Raw genomic sequence first — 18818 nt, forward strand, 5'->3', positions numbered from 1 at the left:
CTGCAGCAGTCCCCATGAGGTGAGATGCCCGAGGGGGAAGGCCACCCAAATCCCTGCCCCCCCCCCAATGTAGCAAGGGTTCATGATCATCTGAACCACCTGGCCTACAAGCCCAAGATAAAAATTTGAGGGAGAAGCTGGGCAAACTATGCAGACTCTGTATATGCAAATTTTTCTCATGCATATTCATTGTGGATATCCTGAAAACCCGGCTGGCTGTGGGGTCCCCCATGACAGGTTTGGGAAGCCCTGGTCCAGATGGGAGAAGTCAGCTGGGCCCATCCTCACTACAGAGTAGCTGTGCCATAGAATGGATAGTGTACTCTCAACCATGTTAATTCACACACTAAGTAAGAAGGCCTCCTCGATGCTCTGCATGTATTCCAGCCTCATTGAAGTCCCCACTACTCAGTGTCCAGCTGCTGCCTCTTGTCATTATGTCTCATGTCTTCTCAGTGCTGCTGGTGTCTCCTCTCAGATCCTGCAACTGCTGCCTCCATGCTGCTGGTGTCTCCTCCTGGGCCTCCTGCCTCCATGCTGCTGGTGTCTCTTCCTGGGCCTCCTGCCTCCATGCTGCTGGTGTCTCCTCCTGGGCCTCCTGCCTCCATGCTGCTGGTGTCTCCTCCTGGGCCTCCTGCCTCCATGCTGCTGGTGTCTCCTCCTGGGCTTCCTGCCTCCATGCTGCTGGTGTCTCCTCCTGGGCCTCCTGCCTCCATGCTGCTGGTGTCTCCTCCTGGGCCTCCTGCCTCCATGCTGCTGGTGTCTCCTCCTGGGCCTCCTGCCTCCATGCTGCTGGTGTCTCCTCCTGGGCTTCCTGCCTCCATGCTGCTGGTGTCTCCTCCTGGGCTTCCTGCCTCCATGCTGCTGGTGTCTCCTCCTGGGCCTCCTGCCTCCATGCTGCTGGTGTCTCCTCCTGGGCCTCCTGCCTCCATGCTGCTGGTGTCCTCCTCCTGGGCTTCCTGCCTCCATGCTGCTGGTGTCTCCTCCTGGGCCTCCTGCCTCCATGCTGCTGGTGTCTCCTCCTGGGCCTCCTGCCTCCATGCTGCTGGTGTCTCCTCCTGGGCCTCCTGCCTCCATGCTGCTGGTGTCTCTTCCTGGGCCTCCTGCCTCCATGCTGCTGGTGTCTCTTCCTGGGCCTCCTGCCTCCATGCTGCTGGTGTCTCCTGGGCCTCCTGCCTCCATGCTGCTGGTGTCTCTTCCTGGGCCTCCTGCCTCCATGCTGCTGGTGTCTCTTCCTGGGCCTCCTGCCTCCATGCTGCTGGTGTCTCCTCCTGGGCCTCCTGCCTCCATCCTGCTGTGTCTCTTCCTGGGCCTCCTGCCTCCATGCTGCTGGTGTCTCTTCCTGGGCCTCCTGCCTCCATGCTGCTGGTGTCTCCTCCTGGGCCTCCTGCCTCCATGCTGCTGGTCTCCTCCTGGGCCTCCTGCCTCCATGCTGCTGGTGTCTCCTCCTGGGCCTCCTGCCTCCATGCTGCTGGTGTCTCCTCCTGGGCCTCCTGCCTCCATGCTGCTGGTGTCTCTTCCTGGGCCTCCTGCCTCCATGCTGCTGGTGTCTCCTCCTGGGCCTCCTGCCTCCATGCTGCTGGTGTCTCCTCCTGGGCCTCCTGCCTCCATGCTGCTGGTTTCTCCTCCTGGGCCTCCTGCCTCCATGCTGCTGGTGTCTCCTCCTGGGCCTCCTGCCTCCATGCTGCTGGTGTCTCCTCCTGGGCCTCCTGCCTCCATGCTGCTGGTTTCTCCTCCTGGGCCTCCTGCCTCCATGCTGCTGGTGTCTCCTCCTGGGCCTCCTGCCTCCATGCTGCTGGTGTCTCCTCCTGGGCCTCCTGCCTCCATGCTGCTGGTGTCTCCTCCTGGGCCTCCTGCCTCCATGCTGCTGGGTTTTCTGCTGATCCTGCTCCATCCATGCTGCACTCTCCAGTCCTGGTCCTGCTGCCTTCATGCTGAACTTTGCTGCCGTGGCCCTTAGGCTGTCCCTTTCAGTGCACTCTTTCAACATGGACTGTCTGGGGCCTTTGGGTTTACAGCACATAGTAGTGCTGCTTTTACCTGTAGTGTTACAGCACATAGTAGTGCTGCTTTTACCTGCAGTGTTACAGCACATAGTAGTGCTGCTTTTACCTGCAGTGTTACAGCACATAGTAGTGCTGCTTTTACCTGCAGTGTTACAGCACATAGTAGTGCTGCTTTTACCTGTAGTGTTACAGCGCATAGTAGTGCTGCTTTTACCTGCAGCGTTACAGCACATAGTAGTGCTGCTTTTACCTGCAGTGTTACAGCACATAGTAGTGCTGCTTTTACCTGTAGTGTTACAGCGCATAGTAGTGCTGCTTTTACCTGCAGCATTACAGCACATAGTAGTGCTGCTTTTACCTGTAGTGTTAGAGCACATAGTAGTGCTGCTTTTACCTGTAGTGTTACAGCAGTACTGTAGCTAATGGGGGGCCACTTCCGCTTTCTATGTTCTTAGTTGTAATCATGATTGTACATTAAGGATAAAATACTAAGCCTGTATATGTAATGATTCCATTTCAATCTAGTTATATACAGGTGTACACAGAATGTGTAACTCATGAAATGTACAATGCTTTGTGTTATTTCCTATTTTGTCCTTGCATAATATGATTACCTAGGACATTGATGTTATTTCAAACAGTGCACTACATGGGCACAAACAAGCTTCCTTGTTATTTATTTTAAATCTTTTCTATACCGTCGTTAAGATGGGAACCGTCACAACGGTTTACAATGAGGCACATAAAGTAATGATAGTTAAATCTGTCAGTTTACATAGCTGCCATAAGGTCCGGTAATATAGTTTGTGATCAATGTTAATTGATAAATGTGATAATTCCTGATCGGGTCTCTGTCTATCATTTTCGAGTATAACACTAGTTTTATAATTGTAACTTATCTTTTAGTGATGGTCTATCTATTAAAAACTACACACTTAGTGAATACTGTAGTGTGTGTGGGTGTTCAATTGTACCTTGCACTTCCCTGGCTTCTATTCTCCCTTGTCTTTTTCGAAAAGCTTGTTTAAAGAGCCAGGTTTTTAAATTTTTTCTAAAGGCTTTGTTGTCTCTTTGTAATCTTAACTCCAAGGGCATGGTCTTCCACAGTATGGGTCCTGCCAAGGATAACACCCTCTCTCTTACTTGTGTTAGTCTTGCTGTTTTGACTGATGGAATAGTTAGGAGTGCTTTGTTGGCTGACCTTAGGTTTCTGTTAGGGATGTGTACGCGAAGGGCTGTGTTAAGCCAGTCTGCGTTTTCATTGTGTATTAACTTATGTATGGTGCACAGTGTTTTGTATTGTATTCTTTGTTCAATGGGAAGCCAGTGTAACTCAGCCAGTGTTTCAGTGATGTGTTCTCTTTTACTTATACCAGTTAAAACTCTTGCAGCCGTGTTTTGCAAAATTTGTAGTGTAGTGTCCTTTCATTGTTTGTTTTTTGTGTTAAAGGATGAGAAGGTTAAAGGTTTGTCCTCCACATGACCTTGTATGCTAGAATGCACTGGCACATTCCAACTTGGCACTTATCTAGCAGGCAAGACCATCTGACCTAGGCCATGCCACTGAAAGCTCAGTGTATGCTGGTAAGGAAAACAGCCAGAGGCAAAGAAGAAGCTCATTACTAGGGACCTTCACTATTGTCTCTTGTTGCCTTCTTCACACACCATACTGTTAGGTAACTCCGGCTTACATGGGCATATATGTGACATGCAGAGTAGCTTCATGGCCAACATTGAATTTTGTGTACATGTATACACCATGTGTAGCGTTAATTGGAAGTTAGTCATCATCACACAAGACTAGATATTCTGCCCCCTTACACGTAGCATCCAGATCCCAAATGCAGCCCACAACAGGGATGGCAGTCAGTCTGTGGAAGTGTGCCTGCTCCCCTGCAGCAGCCCTCTACACCCTGTGCTATTCGCCTCATGAGTGTAGCCCCTGCACCGAGCAAGGAGGTGGCACGGAAGAAGCTCAGGTGAGACCCAGCGCTAGTCGGACAGTCCCTCCTTCCCTCCCTCTGCCCGTCCACAGTCCACCTATCACCACCACCACTGGTGTCCAGATCTTGGCGGCTTTAACGTCGCAGGAGAGGAGATCGGCCTGCCAGCTACAGCCACTGGCACTGGGGAGTAGCACGGTCCTGAGCACACCCCACACGGAGCGAGGAGGAAGCCCAGGTGAGACAAGACGCCAGTCCCATGGACCGCCCCTCCCTCCCTCTGCCTGCCCACTGCTCAGAGCCCACCCACCACCACCACCACCACCACCACTGGTGTCCAGATCTTGGCGGCTTTAATGTCGCAGGAGAGGAGATCGGCCTGCCAGCTACAGCCACTGGCACTGGGGAGTAGCACGGTCCTGAGCACACACCACACGGAGCGAGGAGGAAGCTCAGGTGAGACAAGACGCCAGTCCCATGGGACCCCCTCCCTCCCTCTGCCCGCCCACTGCTCAGAGCCCACCCACCACCACCACCACTGGTGTCCAGATCTGTGCGGCTGTAACGCCGCAGGAGAGGAGATCGGCCCTCCAGCTACAGCCACTGGCACTGGGGAGTAGCACGGTCCTGAGCACACCCCACACGGAGCGAGGAGGAAGCCCAGGTGAGACAAGACGCCAGTCCCATGGACCGCCCCTCCCTCCCTCTGCCCGCCCACTGCTCAGAGCCCACCCACCACCACCACCACTGGTGTCCAGATCTTGGCGGCTTTAATGTCGCAGGAGAGGAGATCGGCCTGCCAGCTACAGCCACTGGCACTGGGGAGTAGCACGGTCCTGAGCACACACCACACGGAGCGAGGAGGAAGCTCAGGTGAGACAAGACGCCAGTCCCATGGGACCCCCTCCCTCCCTCTGCCAGCCCACTGCTCAGAGCCCACCCACCACCACCACCACTGGTGTCCAGATCTGTGCGGCTGTAACGCCGCAGGAGAGGAGGCCTGCCAGCTACAGCCACTGGCACTGGGGAGTAGCACGGTCCTGAGCACACCCCACACGGAGCGAGGAGGAAGCTCAGGTGAGACAAGACGCCAGTCCCATGGGACCCCCTCCCTCCCTCTGCCCACCCACTGCTCAGAGCCCACCCACCACCACCACCACTGGTGTCCAGATCTTGGCGGCTTTAATGTCGCAGGAGAGGAGATCGGCCTGCCAGCTACAGCCACTGGCACTGGGGAGTAGCACGGTCCTGAGCACACCCCACACGGAGCGAGGAGGAAGCCCAGGTGAGACAAGACGCCAGTCCCATGGGACCCCCTCCCTCCCTCTGCCCGCCCACCACTCAGAGCCCACCCACCACCACCACAGGTGCCTGCACCAACTGGCAGGTACCCTTGGCGCGCACACGAAGGAGCACAACAAAGGAGCCTGCCCCTTGCGAGCCCCTTCGTGTGCACCTGAAATGCCAACTGAAGTAAATAATAATTTCAACTTTAGCCTTAACCAAATGCATCATAAAATGGAACCGAGACACCTCACTGAAACCATCACAAGAAGAGGACGGAAATCACCAGAGTCTAAACACAAGGAAAGAAAGAATGAAAACCTGACTAATACCAAGGTAAGTAACAACTCTCCTGTAATTTCTCCCTGTCTAATGTTTACTTTACTATTACTGAATGTCCAATCGCTATAAAAAAAAATCCCACTGGTAAATTATCAACTAGAGGAACCAAATCCCACTGTCTTCTGCATTATTGAAACATGGCTGAAAGACAGTGACAATGTCCTCCTAAACCAAATTGATCACCCTAACTATGATATTTTTCACTTCTCCGGGCAAAAATTAAAAGGTGGGAGTCTATTAATAATCTGTAAAAAAGAACTTAAGTCCTACAAAATTAAAATGAACCCTTCCTAAGAGGTTGCAATAATAAAATCAACACTGCTAAATATTGGTTTGATCTATTGGCCTACAGGAACATCCAAAAAGACTGCTCGCCTCTAATCAAAATCTTCACCAAAGCGTTTCCAGCTCCTGAATCGATTATAATAGTAAGGGACTTTAACCTACATTTGACAGCATGTGAAATCTTTCTAGAGACTATGGAAGCGATGGGCTGGACTCAATTTATAGCCAACACCACCCATAAAGCAGGACACATCCTTGACCTAATTTTCACCAATCACAATAACTGTGTAATCAAATCCTCTCACAACCTATTAACATGGTCTGATCACCAGCTAATAAAAGCTGAATAAACTCTCCTTACCGCACAACAAACAAACTCACAAATTTATCAGTCTTTCACATACCGGAAACCGGAAATACTTGAAGAAACATTTAAAAATCAAATAACAGTCTTTGATCATGATAAGGCCTCCTCATCTTTTGAGTCCTGGGAAAAATATCATCAATGAAATATGCATGAAATATGCCTAATTCAGAAAAATCATTCAAAAATGAAGTAACACAAATAAACAAAAGAAACCTTGGTCCAGTGAAGAGCTTAGATATACTAAACTGTCTCTGAGAAAATCTGAAAAGCAATGGCAGAAATGCTAACTACGAAATCCCTAGAAAAATACAAATCCCAAATCCCTATTAACAAAATACTGCAAACAAATCAACAAAGCGAAAAAAGACTACTTACGCTAAACAGATTCATAGCGTAATATTTAATTTCAAATTATTCTTCGAAACAGTTAAAAACCTAATCAAGGACCCAACCTCCTCCACATCAAATAACCACAACTTTACAAAGAACTCATGCAACAAATGTGCTGCCTCATTGTTAAACAAAACCAATAATTTAAAAACACATTACTTCATTTGCTTACCAACAAAAGAGCCAAAGAAAATTCTGGTCAAGTGAAATGGAACTCATTCGACCCAGTATCCAAATTTGAAATAAACCAAATCACCATGAAAATCTAACTTGCTATCCAGCCACTGGACCCAATACCTGCTAGTGCCCTAAAAAAAGTACATAAGAACATAAGAACATAAGAAATTGCCATGCTGGGTCAGACCAAGGGTCCATCAAGCCCAGCATCCTGTTTCCAACAGTGGCCAAACCAGATCATAAGAACCTGCCAAGTACCCAAACACTAAGAAGATCCCATGCTACTGATGTAATTAATAGAAGACTTCAGTGGCTATTCCCTAAGTAAACTTGATTAATAGCAGTTAATGAACTTCTCCTCCAAGAACTTACCCATCTACACTAACTGCACTAACCACATCCTCTGGCAACAAATTCCAGAGCTTAATTGTGCGCTGAGTAAAAAAGAATTTTCTCTGATTAGTCTTAAATGTGCTATTTGCTAACTTCCTGGAATGCCCCCTAGTCCTTCTATTATTTGAAAGTGAAAATAACAAAGTCACATCTACTCGTTCAAGACCTCTCATGATCTTAAACACCTCTATCATATCCCCCCTCAGCCGTCTCTTCTCCAAGCTGAACAGCCCTAACCTCTTCAGCCTATTCTCATAGGGAAGCTGTTCCATCCCCTTTATCATTTTGGTTGCCCTTCTCTGTATCTTCTCCATCGCAATTATATCTTTTTTGAGATGCGGCGACCAGAATTGTACACAGTATTCAAGGTGCGGTCTCACCATGGAGTGATACAGAGGCATTATGACATTTTCTGTTTTATTAACCTTTCCCTTCCTAATAATTCCTAACATTCTGTTTGCTTTTTTGACTGCTGCAGCACACTGAGCCGACGATTTCAATGTGTTATCCACTATGATGCCTAGATCTCTTTCCTGGTTGGTAGCACCTAATATGGAACCCAACATCGTGTAACTACAGCAAGGGTTATTTTTCCCTATATGCATCACCTTGCACTTGTCCACATTAAATTTCATCTGCCATTTGGATGCCCAATCTTCCAGTCTTGCAAGGTCCTCCTGCAATGTATCAATATCCGCTTGTGATTTAACTACTCTGAATAATTTTGGATCATCCGCAAATTTGATAACCTCACTCGTCGTATTCCTTTCCAGATCATTTATATATATATAGAGGCAGATTTTAGAAACACCGCATGCAGGGTACATTTGTGTGCGCTGCCACGCGCATGTTATAAAATCCAGGGTCAGCGCACACAAGGGGGTGCACACTTGTGCACCTTGCGAGCGCCGAGCCCTAGGGGAGCCCCAATGGCTTTTCCCCGTTGCCTCCGAGGCGGCTCCAAAATCGGAGCAGCCTCGAAAGGAACTTTCCTTCCGCTCCCCCCACCCTCCCCTCCCTTCCCCGATATAACCCACCTCCCAGCCCTATCTAAATCCCCCCCTACCTTGTTTTCAATAGTTCGCCTGCCTCTGGCAGGCGTAACTTGCGCGCACCGGCCAGCTGCCGGCGTGCCATCCCCCAGCACAGCCGTTGTGCCATAGGCCTCGGTCCGGCACCCCGCCCCTGACCCCACCCCTTTTTCAAAGCCCAGGACATATGTGTGTGTCAGGGCTTGCGTGCATCGCCAAGCTTATGCAAAATAGGCTCGGCACGTGCAGGAGCAGGTTTTCGGGGTTATGCACGTAAGTTACGCACGTAACCCTTTGAAAATCTGCCCCATATTGAAAAGCACCGGTCCAAGTACAGATCCCTGAGGCACTCCACTGTTTACCCTTTTCCACTGAGAAAATTGACCATTTAATCCTACTCTCTGTTTCCTGTCTTTTAACCAGCTTGTAATCCACGAAAGTACATCGGCTACTACCCATGACTTTTTAGTTTTCTTAGAAGTTTTCTTAGAAGTAAAAAGCATCATAACTCATGAGAGGCTTCTAGGAAAAGTAAAAAGTCATGGGATAGGTGGCGATGTCGTTTCGTGGATTACAAACTGGTTAAAGACAGGAAACAAAGAGTAGGATTAAATGAACAATTTTTTCAGTGGAGGGGGATGGCAGTAGAGTGGCTCAGTGATCTGTATTGGGACCCATACTTTTCAATATATTTATAAATAGAACATAAGAACGTGCCATACTGTGTCAGACCAAGCGTCCATCAAGCCCAGCATCCTGTTTCCAACAGTGGCCAATCCAGGCCATAAGAACCTGGCAAGTACCCAAAGACTAAGTCTATTCCATGCTACTGTTGCTAGTAATAGCAGTGGCTATTTTCTAAGTCAACTTAATTAATAGCAGGTAATGGACTTCTCCTCCAAGAACTTATCCAATCCTTTTTTAAACACAGCTATATTAACTGCACTAACCACATCCTCTGGCAATAAATTCCAGAGTTTAATTGTGCGTTGAGAAAAAAAAGAACTGTCTCCCATTAGTTTTAACTGTGCCACATGCTAACTTCATGGAGTGCCCCCTAGTTTTTCTATTATCCGAAAGAGTAAATAACCGATTCACATCTACCCGTTCTAGACCTCTCATGATTTTAAACACCTCTATCATATCCCCCCTCAGTCGTCTCTTCTCCAAGCTGAAAAGTCCTAACCTTTTTAGTCTTTCCTCATAGGGGAGCTGTTCCATTCCCCTTACGACAAGTGAGATAATCAAGTTTGCAGATGATACAAAATTGTTCAGAGTAGTTAAATCACAAGTAGATTGTGATAAATTGCAGGAAAACCTTGTGAGACTGGAAGGTACAGAGAAGGCCTACCAAAATGATAAGGGGAATGGAACAGCTCCCCTATGAGGAAAAATTAAACAGGTTAGGACTTTTCAGCTTGGAGAAGAGACAGTTGAGGGGGGATATGATATTTATTTATTTATTTTTAGTTTTTATAAACCGACGTTCCTGTATAATATACATATCACACCGGTGTACAAGGAAGTAAAACTGTCGCCTCGGGGGCGGCTTACATTGAAACAATTAACAGAGAAACATAAAGGAGCTTAATGGAGCATAAATGAACTTAGAGGAGTTTACAGTAAAAACAATTATAACTAATTAAGTTTAAATACGAACTCTTCAGGAACTTATGAACAGGGGGGGGGGTCAAAAACTGTTAGATAGAGGTGTTTAAAATCATGAGAGGTCTAGAACGGGTAGATGTGAATCGGTTATTTACTCTTTCGAGATAATAGAAAGACTAGGGGGCACTCCATGAAGTTAGCATGTGGCACAATTAAAACTAATCGGAGAAAGTTCTTTTTTACTCAACGCACAATTAAACTCTGGAATTTGTTGTCAGAGGATGTGGTTAGTGCAGTTAGTATAGCTGTGTTTAAAAAAGGATTGGATAGGTTCTTGGAGGAGAAGTCCATTACCTGCTATTAATTAAGTTGACCTAGAAAATAGCCACTGCTATTCTAGCAACAGTAACATGGAATAGACTTAGTTTTTGGGTACTTGCCAGGTTCTTATGGCCTGGATTGGCCACTGTTGGAAATAGGATGCTGGGCTTAATGGACCCTTGATCTGACCCAGTATGGCATGTTCTTATCATTTGGTAGCTCTTCTCTGTTCCTTCTCCATCGCAATTATATCTTTTTTGAGATGCGGCAACCAGAATTGTACACAGTACTCAAGGTGTGGTCTCACCATGGAGCGATACAGAGGCATTATGACATTTTCCGTTTTATTCACCGTTCCCTTACTAATCATTCCCAACAATCTGTTTGCTTTTTTGACTGCCGCAGCACACTGAACTGGCGATTTCAATGTGTTATCCACTATGACGCCTAGATCTCTTCCTTGGTTTGTAGCACCTAATATGGAACCTAACATTGTGTAACTATAGCATGGGTTATTTTTCCCTATATGCATCACCTTGCACTTATCCTCATTAAATTTCATCTGCCATTTTGATGCCCAATTTTCCAATCTCACAATGTCTACCTGCAATTTATCACAATCTGCTTGTGATTTAACTACTTTGAACAATTTTGTATTATCTGCAAATTTGATTATCTCACTCGCCATATTTCTTTCCAGATCATTTACAAATATATTGAAAAGTAAGGGTCCCAATACAGATCCCTGAGGCACTCCACTGCCCACTCCCTTCCACTGAGAAAATTCTCCATTTAATCCTACTCTCTGTTTCCTGTCTTTTAGCCAGTTTGTAATCCATGAAAGGACTTCGCCACCTATCCCATGACTTTTTACTTTTCCCAGAAGCCTCTCATGAGGAACTTTGTCAAACACCTTCTGAAAATCCAAGTATACTACATCTACCAGTTCACCTTTATCCACGTGTTTATTAACTCCTTCAAAAAAGTGAAGCAGATTTGTGAGGCAAGACTTGACTTGGGTAAAGCCATGCTGACTTTGTTCCATTAAATCATGTCTTTCTATATCTTCTATGATTTTGATGTTTGGAACATTTTCCACTATTTTTCCTGGCACTGAAGTCAGGCTAACCGGTCTGTAGTTTCCTGGATATCCCCTGGAGCCCTTTTTAAATATTGGGGTTACATTAGCTATCCTCCAGTGTTCAGGGACAATGGATGATTTTAATGATAAGTTACAAATTTTTACTAATAGGTCTGAAATTTCATTTTTTAGTTCCTTCAGAACTCTGGGGTGTATACCATCCGGTCCAGGTGATTTACTACTCTTCAGTTTGTCAATCAGGTCTACCACATCTTCTAGGTTCACCGTGATTTCATTCAGTCCATCTGAATCATTACCCATGAAAACCTTCTCCAGTACGGGTACCTCTCCAACATCCTCTTCCGTAAACACCGAAGCAAGGAAATCATTTAATCTTTCCATGATGGCCTTATCTTCTCTAAGTGCCCCTTTAACCCCTCGATCATTTAACGGTCCAACTGACTCCCTCACAGGCTTTATGCTTCGGATATATTTAAAAACATTTTTACTGTGAGTTTTTGCCTCTACGGCCAACTTCTTTTCAAATTCTCTCTTAGACTGTCTTATCAATGTCTTACATTTAACTTGCCAACATTTATGCATTATCCTATTTTCTTCTGTTGGATCCTTCTTCCAATTTTTGAATGAAGATCTTTTGGCTAAAATAGCTTCTTTCACCTCCCCTTTTAACCATGCCGGTAATCGTTTTGCCTTCTTTTCAACTTTCTTAATGTGTGGAATACATCTAGACTGTGCTTCTAGAATGGTATTTTTTTTAAGAATGACCACGCCTCTTGCACACTTTTTTACTTTTGTAGCTGCTCCTTTCAGTTTTGTTTTTTTTTAACAATTTTTCTCATTTTATCAAAGTTTCCTTTTTGAAAGTTTAGCACGAGAGTCATGGATTTGCATACTGTTCCTCTTCCAGTCATTAATTCAAATTTGATCATATTATGATCACTATTGCCAAGCGGCCCCACCACCATTATCTCTCTCACCAAATCCTGTGGTCCACTGAGAATTAGATCTAAAATTGCTCCCTCTCTCATCGGTTCCTGAACTAATTGCTCCATAAAGCTATCATTTATTCCATCCAGGAATGTTATCTCTCTAGCGTGTCCCGATGATACATTTACCCAGTCAATATTGGGGTAATTGAAGTATCCCATTATTACCGCACTACCAATTTGGTTAGCTTCCCTAATTTCTCTTAGCAAATGTGGAAAGGAATACAACAAGTGAGGTAATCAAATTTGCAGATGATACAAAATTATTTAGAGTAGTTAAATGACAAGCAGATTGTGATAAATTGCAGGAGGACCTTGAGAGACTGGAAAATTAGGCATCCAAATGGCAGATGAAATTTAATGTGGATAAGTGCAAGGTGATGCATATAGGGAAAAATAACCCATGTTAACGTTGCACGTTGTTAGGAGCTTCCACTCAGGAAAAAGATCTAGGCGTCATAGTGAACAATACATTGAAATCATCGGCTCAGTGTGCTGTGGCAGTCAAAAAAGCAAACAGAATATTATGAATTATTAGGAAGGGAATGGTGAATAAAATGTAAAATGTCATAATGCCTCTGTATTGCTCCATGGTGAGACCACACCTTGAATACTGTGTACAATTTTGGTCGCCGCATCTCAAAAAAAGGTATAGTTGCGATGGAGAAGGTACAGAGAAGAGCAACTAAAATGATAAAGGGGATGGAACAGCTCCCCTATGAGGAAAGACTAAAGAGGTTAGGTCTTTTCAGCTTGAGAAGAGACAGCTGAGGGTGGATATGATAGAGGTGTTTAAAACCATGAGAATTCTAGAATGTGTAGATGCTAATCGGTTATTTACTCTTTCAGATAATACAAGGATTAGGGGGCACTCCATGAAATTAGCAAGTAGCACATTTAAAACTAATCGGAAAGTTCTTTTTCACTCAATGCATAATTAAACTCTGGAATTGGTTGCTAGGGGATGTGATTGGTGCAGTTAGTGTAGCTGGGTTTAAAAAAGGTTTGGATAAGTTCTTGGAGGAGAAGTCCATTATCTACTATTAATATAGTTGACTTAGAAAATAGCCACTGCTATTACTAGCATTGGTAACATGGGATAGACTTAGTTTTTAAGTACTTGCCAGGTACTTATAGCTTGGATTGTCCACTGTTGGAAACAAGATGCTGGGCTTGATGGACCCTTGGTCTGACCTAGTATAGCATGTTCTTATGTTCTAACTCCAATATTCACAACCATAATAAACCACTGGCTAGCAGAAGGACTGGTCTCTGCCAGGGCAAAACAAGCTGTGTTTAAACCAATCCTGAAAAATAAAACTTGCAGAATCGATGATTGGAACAATTATTGACCAATATCCAACCTACCTTTCATTGCTAAAGTCCTCAAAAAAGCAGTGTTATCACAACTAGAGAACCACCTAGAAGTCAATAATATACTATCCAGCATCCAGTCAGACTGTATAAAGAAGCCTGTACCATTGCTGAGCATTAAAGTGCGATTTGTGTGGCCTGTCTATCACATTGTTGTAGGGCAGTATATGTGCAGGTACCTGTAGCGTAAAGGAGCTCAGTTGTAGAGGAGTACTACATGAGATGTGGGTATTGCCACTATCGCATGCCAGGCCCTCGCAATCCAGCAAATGCTACTGTTGTGTAGCGGCTGGTCAACCTTCAAGAGACACATAAGAGATGCCATACTTATGTTACCTTCAAAAGCCATACCTGATGGTGTGAATGCGAATGTCCATGGCAGCTCTGTTGTCTGTGCTCCAAGCAAAACCATTTGTGAGCCCCCACACAGGGACTATGGAAGGCCACCAACATGCACAGGACACTGCTTGTAATAGAGCTATATGAAGCTCTACAGAAATAGTGTGGAACAATCTTCCTGATGCCTCAGTAATGGCCCAGATGCGATGGTGCTGTTCTGGAAGTGTGGAAAGTTGAAGTTTATGATTTACGAGATAGAAATAGGACCCAAGGGGAGGATAGGAACAGTGACATTTTGCTAATGAATACGTTCAAGGTGTATAGTGCGTGCTCACTGAGCAAGATTTAGGTCCCATGCTTTGTATGCTGTCACAAATGTTTCCAGGCTCAGAAGCATTGCGAGAAAAAGACATGACCTGGGCCAATGGCCTGCATACATTAATGTACAAGGTATTTGTCATGCCACCGATCTTTTCCTCCTCCACCGCCAACCACCATTTGGTTGCCATTAGCCACAAACAGATAGGGATAGATGGAATACACAAAGAAAAGTGTGTCTTACCTACGAGCTAAGCATCACTGTACAGGCTGGCCTCAAAATTATCAAATAGGCCCAATTGGCTAAGTATGAAGGAATCGTGCTTGGATCTTGGGAACCTGGCCACCACGTTCAGGATGCACATTTGAGCATCACACACCACTTGCAAATTGATGGAGTGGAAGAGTTTTCTGTTCCGGTACGCCTTCTCCCTCAGACATGGTGGAATAATGGCCCCATGAGTGCAGTTGATTGCTCCGACAACACTGGGAAAGTGTGCAAAGGCATAAACACCTCTCTTTAAGTCCATCAAGTTCTGCCTGTCATGAGGAAATGTTATGAGGTGAGGAATGCGGTCAGTTAGTGAATGCTTGGATGACCTGGTTGACACAACATGAGAAAGTGCTTTGGGACATTCCTCCCACCACCCCTACTGTGGTTTGAAAGGAGCTGCTTGCCATGGAATCCAGAGCGGCCAAGAGTTTGGTGAGGCCAGGGACGTCGTGGGAACTTTTGGCTTTCTTCATATAATTCCAGGATTGCTCGAGAGCTGAGCCGCTACCTGCTAACCACAAAGTCCTCTGGCATGTCCAGCAAGGCTGTTTGTGGAGGAAAGATAAGCTCCCTGTATCTCTGCACCATGGCTCGAGCCCTGAGCCTGCAGGACCCGTGGCTGTGCCTGCACTGCTGGTACTTCCCTGGGAGGCCTTAGATCAGGCCCTGGCTTGTTCTTGAGGTTCTTCTGGTTCCACATGTTTTCGTCTGCGGTGAGCCTAGTGAGGCACCCTGTATGCTGTGACAATTATGCTTGCCAGAAACAATATGGCTTTAGGAAGGTAGACCACGTAAATACTGGTGTTTTTATTGGGTCAGGAAGGCCTGGTAGGTGTGTCCATTAGCATTGCTGTTTTTATCGTGTGTGATATTTGCCGCAATAATAGCACAATCTGCGATAGCGCCCGAGATAATTACTTTTTCCCCATACCCCATAGTTTTTTACAGCGATATATCCCGCGATAATGTGTAATACTTTGTAGCAATCAATGCTAGCACCCCTAATTTATATTAACTCCACCCAAACTCCTCCTTCTTGACTACTAATTCCAATTTTGGATTACACATTTTGTGATGCACTATTTATCACATGCATTATGGCGTTATTGCGTGTGATAATGTCGTAACATATGCGATAAGGTCTTAATGCAATTTGAAAAATGACCCTGTTAGCTGGCTAAATTCTAGCAGATTAACTTATTAGCCAGTTAGAAATTAGCCAGATAAATGCCCAAATCTTCATTTGCTTGGATAACATCTGAGTTGTTTGGCTTTATGCTTTTGAATAGGAACCTCATAGTCCTTACAAAGAAAAAATGTGCAATTCAAGGAATAGAAAAATTACCCTATTTCTATGTTTGGGTTAGGAAGGAATTTTTCCAGTTGACGACACATGCATCATAGGTTTTATGCCTTTCTCTGGGTTACCAAGTATAGCTAATTGTTAGGAAATGAGAAGATGGATGGATTCAATGTACCGATCTCAATTCAGCCAAAACAATGTAATTTATCTAACCCTTGCTATCTTACTGCACTGATTTTCATCTCAAAAAATGCTGCCTTTATTTCTTGATATACCTTTCACTTCTCCACTTTCACCCCTTCTTCTCTGTGGCTTTCTTCAATTTACCTCCATACGGATGTCTACTCTTTCTCTTATACTAACTTACAAATATTCCGATCTGTCCATGTTTGGAGATATTTTATGACTGTGTGGTTGTGATTTGCATTGAACATTTGTTCTGACTTTGCAGAATATAGGAGTTTTAAAATAAATAAATCTTCTCCAGTACACATAAAGCTATTACTTTTCTATACTGTTCCTTTTTTCAATAATCTAAATACCTCTGTCGGATTGTCATGTCTGCTCTAACTTTATAATTATGGTTTTCTTCTCACACTTATGCTTTGTTTTACTTCCATATCCTTAACTGCAATACTTTTCCTTCTTTTGTGACTTTCCATTGCATTCATTATCTTATAAGCCCACTTTCATTTTCCATGGGTTATGTCATACTCTTCAATTTTAATTAATTTTCAAAAAATGTTGCATGTAAGATAAATATATTTTGCATTAGTTTAAATGATCTTTCGGAAAAAACTGCTAATAAAACAATGAAATACTGATTGTGTTGACGCTAAAGTCACACAGAAATAAACAAGCCTTCTACTACAATGCACAGACAACTCTTAGGTTGATTAAATAATCCATTTTATAGTGTTATCCATCACCATTATGAATCTATAGATAGATGCTACGGTCACTGGAAGTGGCAGGATGTATCACTTCTTTGATAATTAGATTTTGAGACATTAATAATGGTTAGATTATTTTGGCCCCTGACTGCAGAAGCAATAGTCGTTAATGAGAAACCTTTAAGCAGCTCTGGGCTTCCTCACCTTTTCCCAGTTGGATAGAATCTTGAGCAGGACCTGCCATCCCAAGCACAGTAAGGGTCTCTGGCCAAGCAGCAGTCAGCACAGGCTGTACCATAGACATGGCAGCGATGCAAAGATACCTGGGTAACACCTTCCTCAGAGCTGACATACAATTGTTGCTGTAAATAATATGGAATTTATTTTTGGGAATTTTAAAACAACTTTATTGCTTAATAATTACAAATACAACAAAATAATTATATCAAATAAGACAAAATATAAAATGAATTGAAACCATATACACATATTACTTGGGTCACAGAAATTTGACAGCAAAAAAGACCATATAGCCCTTCTAGTCTTCCCATCCATTCGATTTATCTAATCCTTACAATATCCATCACTCCTTCAGAGATTCCTGTATTTTTCCCTGCTTTCTTTAATTAGGATACCATTTTGTCTCCACTAGGAGGCCATTCTATGCATTCCCTATGCTATCTGTAAAGAAATATTTCCTAAGATTACTCCTGAATCTACCCCCTTTCACCCTCATCCCATGACCCCTAGTTCTAGAGCCTCCTTTCCGTTCAAAAAGGCTCCCCTCCTGTGCATGGAAACTTTTGAGATATTTGAATGTCTCTATCATATCTCCCCTTTCCTCTAGGGTACACGTGCTTAGATCTTTAAGTCTCTCTCCCCATATGCTTTAGAACGAAGACCACTGAAAAATGTATTAAAGATAATAGCCAGCTTTGCTCCTACTTAAAATGAAAATAACAGATCTCCACTCAGCATAACTTAGGCCTTAGGCTTGTATTATGTACTTCCAATCCATTTTAAAAAATGTGTCCCAAATCCAAATATTTCTAGCATCCAAAGCCAAAAGCATGTCCTATGGGCCATCTTTAGCCGTGTGACTTAAGTTTATAGTTCACCTAACGTTATCAGAGCTCTTCCTTTCTGCAAAAGAGCCTGTTTGATCTTTGTGGATCAGCTGTGGTAGGAAATCCTTAAGCCAATTCAATAAGGGGTAGATTTTATAAATTTGCGCATACGCGTACTTTTGTTCGCGCACCAGGCACGAACAAGAGTACGCGGGATTTCAATAGATACGCGCATAGCCGCTGAAATCCAGGGTCGGCACGCTCAAGGCTGCCCAAAATCGGCAGCCTGTGCGCACCGAGCCACGCAGCCTGCCTCCATTCACTCTGAGGCCGCTCTGAAATCGGAGCGGCTCGGAAGGAACTTTCTTTCAGCCTCCCCCACCTTCCCCTACCTAACCCACCCCCCCAGCCCTATCTATACCCCCCCACCTTTGTTGAACAAGTTACGCCTGTTCGAGGCAGCCATAACTTTGCGCGCGGTCCAGGGGCTGGTCCGGAGGCTGCAGCCATTCCCCCGGAATGCCCCCGGATGACGCACCAGCCGTGTCACGCCCCCCAACATGCCCCCCCGATGACGCGCCGGTCGTGACCCCCCCGACACGCCCCCCCCCAGGAAAGCCCCGGGACTTACGCACGTCCCGGGGCTTTGCGCGCACCGGAAGCCTTTGCAAGATTGGCTCGGCGTGTGCAGGGGGGGTTTGGGGTAGGCTTTCGGGGGTTACGCGCATAACCCTCTGAAAATCTACCCCTAACAACTTCACTAATATCTTTAAATTATTATTCAATAACGAGAAATCTCTATAAGAAGAGCAATTTCTTAAATCCATACTTTCCCTAGGAATGTCGATCAACATAGCACTGGTTAAACAAGCTCCTAGCAGGACTTCATTAAATATTTGTCACCTTAGTTAACAAATACTTGACTATTTCCTACAAAAGCCATCAACTCCAGCTCTTTTCCCTAGGCTTAATGATTATTTGCTCCTTCTACGTACTTATTGGCTATTTTAGCATC

At 44.9% G+C, this 18818-nt stretch overlaps 1 protein-coding gene across 2 annotated transcripts in view; it reads right to left on the reverse strand.

Annotated features, from left to right (window-relative positions):
* SEMA3C (semaphorin 3C) overlaps positions 1-18818 on the reverse strand; it is a 276094-nt gene that overhangs the window by 18715 nt on the left and 238561 nt on the right. For both annotated transcript variants that reach the window (XM_029616209.1, XM_029616208.1), the window contains one exon: positions 16941-17098. In XM_029616209.1, the coding sequence (XP_029472069.1) occupies positions 16941-17098 (158 nt within the window). The remainder of the gene's footprint in view (positions 1-16940; positions 17099-18818) is intronic.

The sequence above is a fragment of the Rhinatrema bivittatum genome, chromosome 9 (assembly GCF_901001135.1).
Source record: "Rhinatrema bivittatum chromosome 9, aRhiBiv1.1, whole genome shotgun sequence".
Taxonomy (NCBI): Eukaryota; Metazoa; Chordata; class Amphibia; order Gymnophiona; family Rhinatrematidae; genus Rhinatrema; species Rhinatrema bivittatum.